This window comes from Vulpes lagopus, chromosome 7 (assembly GCF_018345385.1).
Source record: "Vulpes lagopus strain Blue_001 chromosome 7, ASM1834538v1, whole genome shotgun sequence".
Lineage (NCBI taxonomy): Eukaryota > Metazoa > Chordata > Mammalia > Carnivora > Canidae > Vulpes > Vulpes lagopus.
In genome coordinates this window covers 17,165,932-17,181,868 of record NC_054830.1, presented here as the reverse complement: position 1 = coordinate 17,181,868, position 15,937 = coordinate 17,165,932, and the positions used below count along the sequence as shown (strand labels likewise).

The 15,937-nt window shown below is 39.0% G+C and overlaps 1 protein-coding gene across 13 annotated transcripts in view; it reads left to right on the top strand.

Annotated features, from left to right (window-relative positions):
* The first annotated feature begins 2,698 nt into the window (after positions 1–2,698).
* The window catches only part of MAP4 (microtubule associated protein 4), a 139,747-nt gene continuing 126,508 nt past the window's right edge, over positions 2,699–15,937 (top strand). For all 13 annotated transcript variants that reach the window (XM_041761897.1, XM_041761907.1, XM_041761906.1 and 10 more), the window contains exons 1-2: positions 2,699–2,815; positions 9,514–9,755. In XM_041761897.1, the coding sequence (XP_041617831.1) occupies positions 9,533–9,755 (223 nt within the window). In that variant the 5' untranslated portion in view covers positions 2,699–2,815; positions 9,514–9,532. The remainder of the gene's footprint in view (positions 2,816–9,513; positions 9,756–15,937) is intronic.

Genomic DNA, 15,937 nt, shown 5'->3' with positions numbered 1-15,937 from the left:
GAGTCCAATGGGACTCTGAAGGAGACACACATTGTGTGTATCTATAATAAATACAGAATTATCAGCACAAATCCCCATCTCCTTATAATTCAGTCTTTGATTTTCCTTCACTTTCACTGACATCTTAAAGAATAAAATATGGCACTTTATGGCTCTGAACTTGAGAAGCTTCACTTGGCTTGATGGAGAGATTTTTCTTGATTAGTTCTCAAAAGCTAATCAAGTGTGAGTACTTTTTTCCCTTCAACCAGTTTCCCCAGCACTCAGTAATCTTAAAATTGCATAGTGTATTTACTACTCCTTGACAGACATATGTGAGCTGATACTATGGAGATTTAACATTTTAATAATTATAAAAGTTTTAACATTTATACGGTGATGTTAACATGATGGTGGTAGTTTATCTCTTCAACAAAATGCTATTTGTTTCTGCCATATTGCATCATGTTGTGCTTTTCTAAAAGCAGAGAGCTATTTTTATTGCCCTGCCTAATAATGATAAGATGACCAGCATGGAGATCTGGCTTGTATGGTTACTCCTTGTTGGCTTGCTTTCTGTGATTGCAGACAACATGAGTGCTCTGGCACAAAGCTGTTTGGAAAGTAGAAGAAATGAGGTGAATGTAGTTAATCAGTGGTGACATTCAACCTTGACCATGTTTATCATTTTTCCCGTTTTGAAGAGTTTTTGTAGTTTTAGCACCTCTGATTAATTTCAAATTAGACCTACTCCCCCCCCCCCCCCCCAAATAGGCTCCATGCCCATTGTGGAGCCCAGTGCGGGCCTTGAACTGACGACACTGAGATTGAGACCTGAGCTGAGATCGTGAGTTGGACACTTAACTGATTGAGCACCCCCAGGCACCCTGAGACCTGAGACCTTTTTATTAAGTTCAGTCATACCGTTTTAGAATTCTGTTTACCTAGCTCCCTTGTTTTGTTGGTTTTTGTTATTTTAGTTCATCTTTTGTGCAAAGTAATCCACTAAGAGAAAATACACACATTGCTTGGACATGGTCCTTCCCCTTTGGGATCTAGCAGTTATAAGTGCCGTTGGCATATAAAACTACAGTACAGATTAGACTGTACTGTTACAATTGAAGTACAGATGAGGTGTTAGTTCTCCATGGTGCTGGGAGAAAAGATTTCAAAAGGGAATCACAGAAAAGGTGATAGTTGATATGGGCCTTGATTTTAAGACTGACAAGCGAGCAGGAATGAAGAGGATTTGAAGTGTGGAGAACTGCGTGAACAAGGGCATGTGGTAATGAGATCAGTGATAGGCTTATAAAATGGCAGCTGGTTCCATGTGACTCAGGTACAGGGAGAGCCTCCATGGAAAACTGCTGATGGTTCTTGTAGGTCCTAGGGCAGGGTCCTGTAGGATTATATGACCAGGATATCATACTAAGGAGTTTGGAGTGATTTTTTTCTTAATAGACGTTGGAGTCCTTTTAAATCAGTTGAGGGCAGCCCAGGTGGCTCAGTGGTTTAGCGCTGCCTTTGGCCCAGGGCCTGATTCTGGGGACCCGGGATCGAATCCCATGTCAGGCTCCCTGCATGGAGCCTGCCCCTCTCTCTCTCTCTCTCTCTCTCTCTCTCTCTCTCTCATTAATAAATAAATAAAATCTTATTTTTTTAAAAAGATTTTATTTATTTATTCATGAGAATGCACAGGGAGGAGAGAGGCAGAGACAGGCAGAGGGAGAAGCAGGCTTCATGCATGGAGCCTGACGTGGGACTTGATCCAGGGTCTCCAGGATCACACCCTGGGCTGCAGGCGGCACTAAACCGCTGAGCCACCGGGGCTGCCCTAAATAAAATCTTAAAAAAAAAATTAGTTGAGATTTTTTTCCCCTGATGTTCAAGACTCTTCCAGTTGCTTTTATCCTTTAAGAAGAAAAGTAGGGGGAAGAAATGGAAGTATAGTGATGTCATTGCATCAGATAAAACAAAGCAAATTCAAAGATTTTGTCAATTCTGGACAAACACCCTGCTTGTGTTTCTAGTGTTTGCTTGCTCTCCCCTTAGCCTGATCCTCAGTTCAGCTTCACTTAAAAGTGACTTGTTTGGGCAGCCCGGGTGGCTCAGCGGTTTAGCGCCGCCTTCAGCCCAGGGCGTGATCCTGGAGACCCAGGATTGAGTCCCATGTCAGGCTCCCTGCGTGGAGCCTGCTTCTCCCTCAGCCTGTGTCTCTGTCTCTCTCTCTGTGGCTCATGAATGAATAAATAAATACTTAAAAAAAAAAAAGTGACTTTTTTTCTGGTCCTTTTTTTTTTTTTTTGTCCACTGCTAAAGTGAAAGAATTGGAGCTTAGATTATTTGAGCTGGTCTTTTTATAAAAGCCTTTAGAGTTCTTAAGTGTTTAGAAATAATTTCTAGATAGGTGTAGGCAAACTCTGAATGTGTTTTGCTCTTAATTAGACTGAAGAAGAATGGGATGAATAGTGACATTTTAAGAAATACTTTTTTTTTTTTACAATTTGGGGGGATTAGCTATTGAGAATCATCTTAAGATTCACTTTTTTTTTCCTTAATTGAGATAAAATTGAAGAGTTGCTCTCAAGGATGGTTATAGCAGAAATGTAAGTGCTGTGTCATTGTCGTGTCTTGTTTTGGCGCACATTCCCAGACTTCAGCAGACATCATGCTGAGTGTATCACATGGCTAACAGTGGGAGGTATCTAGTGTGGATGATTCTTCTTGGAGAAATAGGTTTAAATTCACTTGGACAGAAACGTGGCAGGCAGGTGCCTGCTTAGAGGTCCAAAATGCATTTGGTTAGGACTGAAGACAGACTGCCTGGATAGTTCTCGTAAGTAAGAAGCTAGGCTTTCAAGCTTGTGCTGCAAGGTTTTCTGTATGTGAATATGTGTGTGCATGTGCATGCGATGTTTTTATGTTTAACGGACAGAGCTCCCTAAAACAGCAGTGGGAAAATGAACTCTGCCTGGGGGACTACATGGAAGTAAAATCCATTTGCTCTTCTATATAGGAATGTCACTGGGCAATGGCCTCAGCTATTCCAGTAATCAAGGGCTTTCTCTTGTTGCTAATCCTATGATGAACAGGACAAATGGTGGTTTTGAACAGAATCCTGTGGAGCCTGCAAATACCATCAGTTCATAATAGTACAGCTCTTGTCCTTGAAGTGTGTAGGGAGGTACCTGGGGGTGGAAACTTAATATATTCTACAGGGGTTTGGGACTTATAGCTAGGATAGTCAAGATGTTGCTGAGTTGTGCTTTTGCCATTCTGGTTCTGGGGAGGAGCAAGAGAAATTCAGATTAACCTCAGGGACCCTTACCTCTGGGTAAGATGATAGCTGATTCCCATATAGGTCCTTAATAAAGATTTGGTTTTACTTTTAAATATTGTTTTGATTGAAAGTATAAATCAATCTAGTTTTCTAGTTAAATAAATTAAAAGCAGAACACAGACACTAGACAAATAAGGTTCAGCTTGCTATGTAATAGACCTCTGAAAGAACTTCATTAAAACCAATCTGAGGAAAAAAAGAAAACAAACCAATCTGAGGAATAGAGTCCCCATTTAGTAATTGAAAATTTGATAGGCAAACTCAAAAAAAAATCTCATGTTGAATATGAAATCTTTGTGATGCAGGCTGTACCACTAACCATGTCAGATATAAATGGTCTCTGGAACTGGCTGGGATGCTGGGTTTCTTCCAAGCCTTAAGAACAAGAACTTCATTTTGGGCACAGCACTCTTACTAATATCCTGGGATAGAAGCTTAATGCGGCCTCTGAATTCTCTGCCATTTACATAGTCATGCAGAAAAAAAAAGAAAGGAAGAAAGAAAAATATTAGCCACATAGCTTTTTAGTTCTGTATCTTGTCCATAATTCACCCCTACCCCTACTCCTCCCACCAAAATTGACAGTATCAATCATGGAGAAAATTTAAGTAAGCATTAGTAATGGTCTTCTGCCTTTAAGAATTATTATTAAATGTTTACTTACTAAGTTGGTTATTGGGAACTCAGCAGCATTTCCCTTAGATAACCAACTTTATAAATGAGAATTTTGTTTCTCAACTAGTCCAGCTGACTGTGAAGAAAGTTTCTTCCTTCTAAAATTGACAAGAGGTAATATTTTTAAAAGAGCTTGTTTTTGGCTTTGTATTCCTTCCCTTTCTTTGACCTCCAAGGGCCTCTGGGACCACATGCCCTCTCCCTACCTTGATACCTTATCCAGATCTGCATTGTTCCCTGAAATGTTCCGTGTTACTAAATTAGTATTCTCCCTTTTCACACTAAAACCCCAAACTCAGATACTTTCCATGGAATTGATTTCTGGGATTAAGAGGAAAGTTAACTTGATAACTAAATTCACACTAAGATGGAATGATGGACCTTTTGAGATGTTTGTCCCCTTATCCCTCTTGAAATTATGAAATAGGATTCTACACTTTTGAAAATAAAATGCTGGATACCGCAAATGAATCTTGGTACAGATTTGGCTAATATGACAGAGTGAAATGAAAATATGACCGTGGTTGTGAAAAGTGTTTCAGTGTGTGGGTGAGAATTAGGCTGTTCTTTTTCATCATGAGTTTTTTTTCCTCCACTTTAGCTTTTGAAGCAGCACCTTTGAGAGAGGAGGGGCCACAGGGAGGGGAGTAGATAGGGAAGGACAAATGCAGCCACAGGCCATTTGCAGAGTAGATTGCTAATGATAATTTCTCATGAGACAGAATGAGCACAGTTCTGGAATGAGTGACTAGTTGACTGTAGGTAAAACTGACCTAAAGTTTTCAAGAGGAATTTTGGGACCTTAAAAAATTGCCTATACTTCTGTGTATTTAAATTAGATATGAACATTAATCTCTATAGACCTAGAAAGTGGTTTATTTTTATTTTTTTAAAAGGTTTTATTTGTTTATTCATAAGAGACACAGAGAATGGCAGAGACCTAGGCAGAGGGAGATGTAGGCTCCGTGTGGGAGGTCTGATTCGGACTCAGTCCCAGGACCATGACCTGAGCCAGAGGTAGACACTCAACCACTGAGCCACCCAGGTACCTGAAAATAGTTGAGTTTAGTAACTAATTCCAGAGTTTGTGATCTAAAGTAAATCATACAACAGAGGAGATGCTTTGTGACTGCATCATATCTTTTTATTTACTCTGTATGAGTCCATGGCTATTAATAGTCAGAGGGTAGTCAAGAGACCAAAATTCTGTTCTCTGCTTTATCATCTTGCCATTTCTTCTTGTCCTCGTTCACAAATTTTCAAAACTCTTCTCACCATGTAGTTTCACTTCAGGCACATGGTCCGAATGAAAGATCAGCTGTCCAGAGTGCTATGCTCAAAAACTGTTTTCTCTTGGTACCTGGTTAAATAATATGGGACTTATTTTCTGGCAGAGTGGTGTCAAGTCTCCTTTGATGTTAGCCAGAACTGGGTGGAGTTTCTTAAGCTCCAGTCAGATTTGCTCAAGCAGGGCACTGCACAGCGATGAGTTTGTTTTTAGTCTCTCCCTTTGCCAAAAAGCTTTTGCCTTTTAATAAATCTGAACCCAGTTATATTTGGGAGTACTTGATATGTAAAAGTCACACATGCACATTGAGGATCTACGTGCATCTTGTTTATTTCTAACCTAAGTGATAAATCTAAATTATAAGCAGTTTACAGAGTAATCAACCTCAGGAATCATTTAACATACCACTCTCATTTTACAGATTAGGGAACTCAGCCCCTGCCCATGACTCACTGAAAGCTTTAGATTAAACTGGTGCCCCAGGGAAGCATAGAAACTTCTGTACCTAGCTTTCTTTCCTTGCCTGCCAGGAACAAATCCTTTTAAAGGTAAAAACTTTATACAAATGAGAAAGGAATAGCATAAATAGATCATTTCTCTTAAGTAGATAGTCCTCATTCACAAGGGTGCACATTTGAATCTTCCTGAATATCCAGATTTGAGAATAACACAATATCCAGATTGTGTCATATACTTTTGTCCATAAATTACATAACTCAGTGTTTTAAGGTATAACTGAATATTAAGTGACCTTAAATAGTTCTGTAGGTGCGGAATGAAATTCACCCATGAATTCATTAAAATCAATTCTGGAACACTTGCAGAACCAGTTTAACAAACCTGTAGAACACTTACCGAATTTTTTATACTTGTATATATTTTAGAATAGAATAACTATAAAATTGAATTTAATTTATTGAAAACTGGGGCTTTCTGGATCAAAGCCAGTACTTTCATTTTCCATAAGTAGATTGTGTGTGTGTGTGTGTGTGTGTGTGTGTGTGTGTGTGTAAATCATACTTCTATTTATATGTAGTAACAAGAAAGGAGTATCTAAACTATGTTAAGATACAGATGCTGGGTGGTTGGCTAGATGCACTCAGAGCCAAATGACCTTCCTGCTTTTCAGCTAGTTTTCTATCAGTTAAGGTATAAGTTCTTCTTATACATTTAAGCTGCATTTAAACTGCTATTCAAATTCCATGTCAGCCCAGGATGTGGTTTGGGAGGTTGGGGTGGGGGTGAAGAGAGAAAGATTATGGTGGATAAAGAGCTGACCTTTGAGAATATGCACTCACATAAATGAGATTTAAAAGATACTGTCGATTTTGTCTGTATTTTTACCTGTATCCTAAATTAGGAAGTTTGAGTGGATTGCATGAAAAAGGTGTCATAGGTATATATTATGGAAAAAAATAGAGCTATTGTTAAAGATGGTACAGATGTCCTTTCAAGTGCTCTTTGACCTTGAAACTATTTAATTATAGACATCCTTTATCATTTTTGGTTCCTAATAGATTTCTTTCTTTTTTCTTTTTTTAAGATTTTGTTTATTCATGAGAGACATAGAGGCAGAGACACAGGCAGAGGGAGAAGCAGGCTCCTCCGAGGGGGGCTGATGTAGGACTCTATCCCTGCACCCCAGGATCACACCTTGAGCTGAAGGCAGATGCTCAACTGCTGAGCCACCCAGGCATCCCCATAATAGATTTCAAATGCTAACTGGTGATAATAGTTATCATAGAAAAGGGAAGACCAATTTATTGACATTAAATTTGTCAAGCTTTTTAAAAAGTTCTTTAATGAGTTATTTTTCAGCATTTTTCCTGGTAGGATCTGGAGAGACATCATACTTTATATGTAAAGTAGCCTGCCTGGGTGGCATATAGAATAGGACTGTCCATCCATATTCATGTGTTGTAAATGGGTTGTAAGTGTGCTGCTCTGTACTGAAAACTATGATAGGAACTTATGTGTGGAGACAGAGATGAAGATAGAATGACTGTACTCCTTGGTATGTTCTTTTTCCTTAGTAAATTTAGCTGGAGAGAGGTAGACAGTGGAGGACAGTTTTAAAGGCGAGACTTTAAAAATGGCTTGAATCACAGGAAATTTTGGCTTTTAAAAATTTGTGTGGAGGGAAGACTGGGTGTATTAGTTGAGATTCTTTGGTTGTAAGCAATAGATTGACTAAATTAGTTAAAAGAAAGATTGAAAGGTTGCTCACTTAGACTCAAGAAAGAAGACAACCAGGGCAACTGAACAGCTGCCATTTGGTGGGTCTTCCATCCAGGATGTAGTTATGAAATATTCCTTTTCCAACCATCCTCTTCCTGGTTATGTGTCCAACACTACTGGGGTAACTATTGGTATCTATGGGGAGAGATAAGGAAGAATGAATTTCTGGGCAGACAGAAGCAGTAGCTATCATACTATGCAGCTAAGGATTTCTTTCTTTCTTTCTTTCTTTCTTTCTTTCTTTCTTTCATTCATGAGAGAGAGCATGCTGTACAAGCAGGGGGAGGGACAGAGAGAGAGAGAATCCTCAAGCAGACTCCCTGCAGAACATGGAGGCCAACATGGGGCTCCATCCCAGGACCTCACGATTTTTTTTTTTGCCTGATCCAAAATCAAGAGTGAGACATTCAACCTAATGAGCCACCTGTGCAGCTAAAGATTTCTAGTTGACTTACTTGCCTGGTCAAGAAAGCTCATATGTTTACTTATCTTTATGAGTCTCTCTTAAATTAGACCTTTTGAAAGCAGAGATAGAACCCTGAACACTTTTTTTTTTTATTTCACCCTGCTATGGTATATGCTGGGAGCTCAGTTTACTGCAGGCCCTTTGGCATTTTTACTACACTATTTCTGTATTTTCTGGGCTATTCACCTGTAGTTTTGTCTGTAGTAGATTATACTTTTTAACTTCAGATTATGTTTAAACATTGAGAGTCTGATGTTCTGAAGAGATAGTGATGTACATGATCACAACAGAGGGGCTGCCACCCCTAGCTAATCAGGGAACATGTCTGTATTTTTCATGCCAACAAGGGCTAGATATAAATTAGTTAACAGAGCTATCCACAAGAGATTCATGAGGAAGTAGTATTTAGCCTCAACAAAATAAATCTTTTGTTAGGAAAGGTGACTTCGTTCACCTGATAATAACGTAACCTTTTTTTTTTTTTTTTTAAATGGGAATGTAATGTAATCTCTCCTTTTGTTTATTCTTTTAAGAATTATTCTGGGACATGATTTGGAAATGAGGATACATGGAATAGTTGATAAGTTTATAAGACTTGATCAAAAGATGTGATTTGAGGGATGCCTCGGTGGCTCAACAATTGAGCATCTGCCATCAGCCCAGGGCATGACCCTGGAGTCCTGGGATTGAGTCCCGCATCGGGCTCCCTGCATGGAGTCTGCTTCTCTCTCTGTCTGTGTCTCTTCCTCTCTCTCTCTCTGTGTCTGTCATGAATAAATAAATAAAATCTTAAAAAAAAAAACAAACCTGATGGAGTCTTACTGGCTATAACTTTGGATAAGTTAACTTTTTTTTTAAAAATATATTTAACATTTTTTTATTGGAGCACTTGGGTGACTCAGCAGTTGAGTGGCTGCCTTTGGCTCAGGTCATGATCCCAGGGTCCTGGGATCAAGGTTCACATCAGGCTTCCTGTGGGGAGCCTACTTCTCTCCTTCTGCCTGTGTCTCTACCTCTCTCTCTGTGTGTCTCTCATGAATTAAAAAAAAATAATAATAAACTTTTTTTTTTTTTTTAATTAATGAAAAAGGCATAATGGCATTTGCTCTGTTTACTTCCCAGAGATGTTAGAAATTTACTAAGGGTGAGACTGTTAACTGTGCTTTAAGTTTCTAATCTGTGGGATCCCTGGGTGGCGCAGCGGTTTGGCACCTGCCTTTGGCCCGGGGCGCGATCCTGGAGACCCGGGATCGAATCCCACATCAGGCTCCCGGTGCATGGAGCCTGCTTCTCCCTCTGCCTATGTCTCTGCCTCTCTCTCTCTCTCTCTGTGACTATCATAAATAAATAAAAAATTAAATTAAAAAAAAAAGTTTCTAATCTGTGAAATGAGGGAGCCTTTTCTAGTGCTCAAGTTTTAGATTTTATTTCTTTTTGTTTATTGTTTAGAACAACTGAAAAAAGTTTCTAGGAATGTTTCCTTTTGCACAGAGCTCATCTTATGAAACATTTCTCCCCCTTCACCAGGCAGTTGCAGTGGTGCAAAATGGCTGACCTCAGTCTTGCAGACGCATTAACAGAGCCACCTCCAGAGATCGAGGAAGAGATAAAACGGGACTTTATTGCCACACTGGAGGCAGAGGCCTTTGATGATGTTGTGGGAGAAACTGTTGGAAAAACAGACTATATTCCTCTTCTGGATGTTGATGAGAAAACCGGGAATTCAGAGTCAAAGAAAAAACCATGCTCAGATCCTAGCCAGGTTGAAGGTAAGTAGTTAAACTAAACTACTGAGAAACCAGATTAGGGATTATGTTTTGGTTCATAATTTTAGAAACCCTGAGGAAACTGAGTTGAGTTCAGTCACTTTATCCAAATTTTGTTAGAAACCAAAGACGTAGGTTCATTACCCTTAGTTGAGTTTGTGTTTATGACACTGTAGATTACTTTCAATCTAAAGGTTTCTTCTGTAAAGTCTCAGCTATTGTATAATCTGCCTAATTTCCTGAATTTAAACTGCCTGCTGTGCCTATACTTTGAAAGTAGCTTTGTAAAAAGTCAGGTATATAAAATTCTGTGTTTATATTCAAGACTGAATTTGGAATGGAATCAGATACCACTTGTTGTCTTTGGGAATAATTCCAGGTCAGGATTAAACCATGGATTAAATCTTTTAAAAGAACTTTGCTGCTTTTATATATTGCTGGATCAGATTTGCTGTTTGTTTGAGGATTTTTGCATTTATATTCACGTGGGATATTGGTCTGTAGTTTTCTTGTGATGCCTTTGTTTGGTTTTAGAAGTTAGGTCATGCTAGCATCCTAAAATGAGTTGGGAAAAAATTAAAAAAAATAAAATAAAATGAGTTGGGAAATGTTCCCTCCTATTCTGTTTTCTAGCATAGTTCATGTAGAATTGATGTTTTTGTCTTTAATGTTGGATAGACTTGGTCAGTGAAGCCACCTGGGCCTAGAATTTTAATTTTCTTGGTCAGGTTTTCTTTTTTCTTTTTTTTTTTTTAAAGATTTATTTATTTATTCATGAGAGACACACAGAGGCTGAGACATAGGCAGAGGGAGCAGCAGGCTCCTCACAGGGAGCCCGATGTGGGACTGGATCCCAGATCCTGGGATCACATCCTGAGCCGAAGGCAGATGAGCCACCCAGGTGTCCCAGGTGTTTTTGTTTTTGTTTTGTTTTGTTTTTTTTAATAGGAATTCACTTCCTTTTAGAGATACAGAACTATTCAGGTTATTTATTTCTTCTCAAGTGGGCTTTGGTAGTTGTATCTTTCAGGGAATTGGCACATTTCCTCTTAGTTGTCAAATTGATGGAGATAAAATACTATTACCTGATTCCTTTAAAGTCAGTAGGATATGTTATTAATACCCCTTCTTTCATTCATTATCTTGGTAATTTGTGTCATCTCCTTTTTTCTTGATGAATCTGGATGGAGGTTTATCAATTGCTGATGTTTTTAAAGATCTAGCTTTGGATTTCATAGATTCTTCTTATTTTTCTGTGTTTTTTTTTTTCCTTTAAAGATTTTATTTATTTATTCATGAGAGAGACACATAGAGAGAGAAGCAGAGACCTAGGCAGAGGGAGAGGCGGGCTCCATGCTGAGAGCCCCATGCGGGACTCGATCCAGGAACTCTGGGATCACGCCCTGAGCCAAAATCAGACACTCAACTGCTGAGCCACTCAGGCATCTCTCTTATTTTTCTGTTTTAAATTTCTGCTCACATCTTTAATATTTCCTTCCTTCTGCTTGCTTTGAGTTGATTTGCTGTTTTCTGATTTTTTAAGGTGACAGCTTAGATCATTGATTTGAAACATTTTGTCTTTTCATAATTGACACAAAATATTATATTAGTTTAAGGTGTACAACATGACTTCCTGTTTTATAGCTTGTGAGATAACCACCACAGTAAGTCTAATTAACATCTATCACCACACATATTTAAAAATTTTTTTCTTGGGATCCCTGGGCGGCGCAGCGGTTCGGCGCCTGCCTTTGGCCCAGGGCGCGATCCTGGAGACCCGGGATCGAATCCCACATCGGGCTCCCGGTGCATGGAGCCTGCTTCTCCCTCTGCCTGTGTCTCTGCCTCTCTCTCTCTCTCTCTCTCTCTCTCTCTGTGACTATCATAAATAAATAATAATAAAAAAAATAAAATAAAATAAAAATTTTTTTCTTTGTGGTGAGAACTTTTTAAGATCTACCCTCAGCAATTTTCAAGTATATAGTATTGTTAACTGTAGTTGCCATGCTATTTCATCCTCAGGATTTACTTACATTTTATACCTGGAAATTTGTACCTTTTGTCCATCTTCACCCATTTTGCCCACTCACCACCTCTTCTCTGGCAGTTACTTGAAATAAGGTTTTATTTTTTTTATTTTTTATTTTTTTTTTAAGATTTACTTATTTATTCATTCAGAGAGAGCGAAGAGAGAGGCAGAGACACAAGCAGAGGGAGAAGCAGGCTCCATGCAGGAAGCCCGATGTGGGACTCGATCCTGGGTCTCCAGGATCACACCCCAGGCTGCAGGCGGCGCTAAACCGCTGCGCCACCGGGGCTGCCCTTGAAATAAGGTTTTAATGTTAACAAACTTCCCTCTAATCATGGTATTATAGTGTGTCCCATAGATTTTGGTATGTTATGTTTATAATTCTTACTCAGTTCAAAATGTTTTCTAATTTCCCTTCTGAATCCCTTTTGAGCCATGGGTTATTGAGAAATATGTTAATATCTCAAAATTGGGAGATTTTCCCAAGTATCTTACTATAATTGATTTTTAGTTTAATTTTGTTGTGGTCAGAAGACATCCTTTGAAATTTCTGTTCATTTCTGATTGTCATGTTTTACTTTATATCCAGAATATACGGCCTCTCATGGTCAGTGTTCTTTGAGTACCTGAAATAATATGATGGTGTTACTGTGTGGAGTGCTCTTTTTATGTCAGTTGGGTCTAGTTGGTTGGTAGTGTTGTTTAGGTTTTCTGTATCCTTACTGACTTTATATCTACTTGTAATAGATTTCTGAGAGGGAGAGATGAGGTCTCCACAGAATTTTGTGGATTTGTTTCTTTTGAATCCTTTGTATTCTCCCAATTTTTATTTTGTTTTCTAAAGATTTTATTTATTCATGAGAGAGACACACACAGGGAGAGAGGCAGAGACATAGGCAGAAGAAGAAGCAGGCTCCATGTAAGGAACCCGACATGGGACTCGATCCTGGGACTCCAGGATCACGCCCTGGGCTAAAGGCAGGCACTAAACCACTGAGCCACCCAGGGTTCCCCTCTCCCAATTTTTATTTCATGTATTTTTTTTTTTAATTTTTATTTATTTATGATAGTCACAGAGAGAGAGAGGGGGGGGGGTGCAGAGACACAGGCAGAGGGAGAAGCAGGCTCCACGCACCGGGAGCCCAATGTGGGATTCGATCCTGGGTCTCCAGGATCGTGCCCTGGGCCAAAGGCAGGCCCCAAACCGCTGCGCCACCCAGAGATCCCTTATTTCATGTATTTTGAAGATCTGTTGTCATACTGGATTATATTAGTTTCAGGTGTACAATATAGTGATTCAGCACTTTCATATATTACTCAGTGCCCATCAAGATAAGTATACTCTTAATCCCCTTCGCCCATGATTGTTATGTCTTCTTCATAAATTGACCCTCTTATCATTGTGTAGTATCTCATTATTTTTGGTAATATTGTTTGTTCTGAAGTCTCATTTTTGTCCTGTTAATATAGCTATTGCAGATTCCTTTTATTTTTTGTTTGTTTTTTTAAAAGATTTTATTTCTTTATTCATGATAGAGAGAGAGAAAGGGGCAGAGACACAGGCAGAGGGAGAAGCAGGCTACATGCAGGAAGCCTGATGCAGGGTCTGATCCTGGGACTCCAGGATCACGCCCTGAGCTGAAGGCAGGTGCTAAACTGCTGTGCCACCGTGGATCCCTGCAGCTTCCTTTTGTTTAGTGTTGACATGGTATATCTTTTTTTTTTTTTTTTTTTAAGATTTTTAAAATTTATTCACGAGAGACACACAGAGAGAGGCAGAAATAGGCAGAGGGGAAAAGCAGGCTCCCTGCAGGGAGTCTGCTGTGGGACTCGATCCTGGACCTGGGATCATGCCCTGAGCCAAAGGCAGATGCTCAAGCACTGAACCACCCAGGCCTCCCTGACATGGTATATCTGTCTGTATCCTTTTACTTTCAGTGCATTTCTTTATTAAGAAAAAGGGATTTCTTACAGACACAATATAGAAGGGTCTTGCTTTTCTGTCCAATCTGAAGGTCTCTGTCTTTTTATTGGTATTTTAGACTATATTTAATGCGATTATTCATATCGTTGGATTTGAATCTGTCATTTTGCTAGTTGCTTTCTATTTCTTCCATCTGTTCATTTTATTTTTCCTTCTCTCTCACAAAGGTTTTGGATTGAGTATTTTATGATTTTGTTTTTAACTTCAATATTGGCTTATTATATATATTTCTTTTAAAATTTATTTTATATTTGAGGTGACTGTGGTGGCTTAATCAGTTGGGCATCTGATTCTTGGTTTCCAGTTGGGTCATGATCTCAGGGTTATGGGATTGGGCCTGCATGGTGCTCTGCACTGGACATGGAGTCTACTTGGGATTCTCTCCCTCTCTCTCCCCCTTTGCCCCTCCCCTTGCTCATGTTTTCTCTCTCTCTCTTTCTCTCTAAAAAAATGAATGAATAAAGTCTTTAGATAAAATTTGTTTTATATTTGACCTACTGTTTACAGTGTATATCTTTAATTTCTTCCAATTTGTCTAATTTTACATATATTAGTAACCTACATTGTCACTCTTTTTTGCTTTAGACTGTTACCTTTTAGATTAAAAATATGAGAAATAACCATTTACAGTTACTCCCATTTTTATCATCTTGGGCATCCTGTTTCCTTGTATAGACCCAGGTTTCTGTCTAGCACCATACTCCTAATGACTGAAAGAATTCTTTTAACATTTTTTTTAAAGATTTTTATTTATTTATTTGACAGAGCAAGTGCATGAGCAAGGAGGGGGGCAGAGGGAGAGAGAGAGAGAAGCAGACTCCCTGCTGAGCAGGGAGCCCAACACAGCACTGGATCCCAGGATCCTGAGATCATGACCTGAGCCAAAGGCAAACTGACTGAGCCACCCAGGCACCCATCTTTTAACATTTCTTATAGCACAGGTCTTTTAGCAATGAATTATTTCAGGTTTGGTTTATGAAAAACAAGCATTCAGTTTTGGAAGATACCTTTCCAAGGTGTTTATTCTTTGTGACTTTTTTCTTTTATTTAGGAATATTAGTCTTCCTAGTTGGATAGTTTGTGATAAGTCTGTTATAATCTTGATCTTTGTTCCTGTTTTCCCCTGTGGTTGCCTCCAGGATTTTATCTTCAGGTTTTGCATTTGGAATATGCTGTGTTTAGGTGGTATCTTGGTATTTGTACTGCTTGGGGTTCTGTGAGCTTGATCCATGCTTTGATGTGGTTCATGAAGTTTGGAAATTTTTGGATTGTTATCTTTTAAAAATATTTCTTTGCCTCATTCTTTCTCTTTTCTCCTGGGATTCCAATGACATTTTTATTAGATTTTTGGGTATTGCTTCACAGCTCTTGGATGCTCTTGTTTTTGTTTTTGTTTTTTGTTTTTTCCTTCTTTTTGTTTCCTGTGTTTCATTTGGGCAGGTTCTTTGACCTATTTTCAGGTTCTCGGATATTTTCCCCCTGGTTCCATTAAATCTAATGTGGAGCCCTCAGTGGCATTCTTCAGTATCTTTTCTGGTTTTAATCTCTAGCATTTCTATTTGACTCTTATAGTTTCTTCTATTTGACTCTGTTGAGGCTCCCCATCTGTTCTTGCGTATTTTGAGTTTTTTCCACCATAGACTTGAACAGTATTCATAATTATTTTAAATCTCTTGTCTGGTAAATCTGAACATCTGGGTAATTTCTCAGTCTGATTGTTTTGTCTCTTGACAGTATTTTGGGGGGCACTTTTTGCATCTCTTAATTTTTGAGTGAATGTGGAACTTCACATGTAAAACAGTAGTGACTGGGATAATAAATATTTATGCCTGGAAGTGGGCATGTCTTCTCTCTTATTAGGTAATTAACGTAAAGGGTTGAGTCAGTTTAGGCTAGGGCTGAGCTAGTTTCAGCTTTGTGGTTACTGTCTTCAGTGCGGCACTGGCTTCAAATTCCTGTATTCCTTGTGTGTAGAGTGGGGGGTGGGGTGAGTGCCGGAGGGTTTCTCTCAGTGTTTTTGCTCCACCCTTAGCTTTTGGTCTCCTTGTGCACTTGTGCCCCCGAAGGATGTTTGTTTCTATGTGTGCTGGCCCCTCCCTTATCAGAAAGTGCTAGCCTGGAAGTAGATGGGAGTTTTGTTATCTTTGGTTTTTGGTCCTGGTTTAGGCTTAA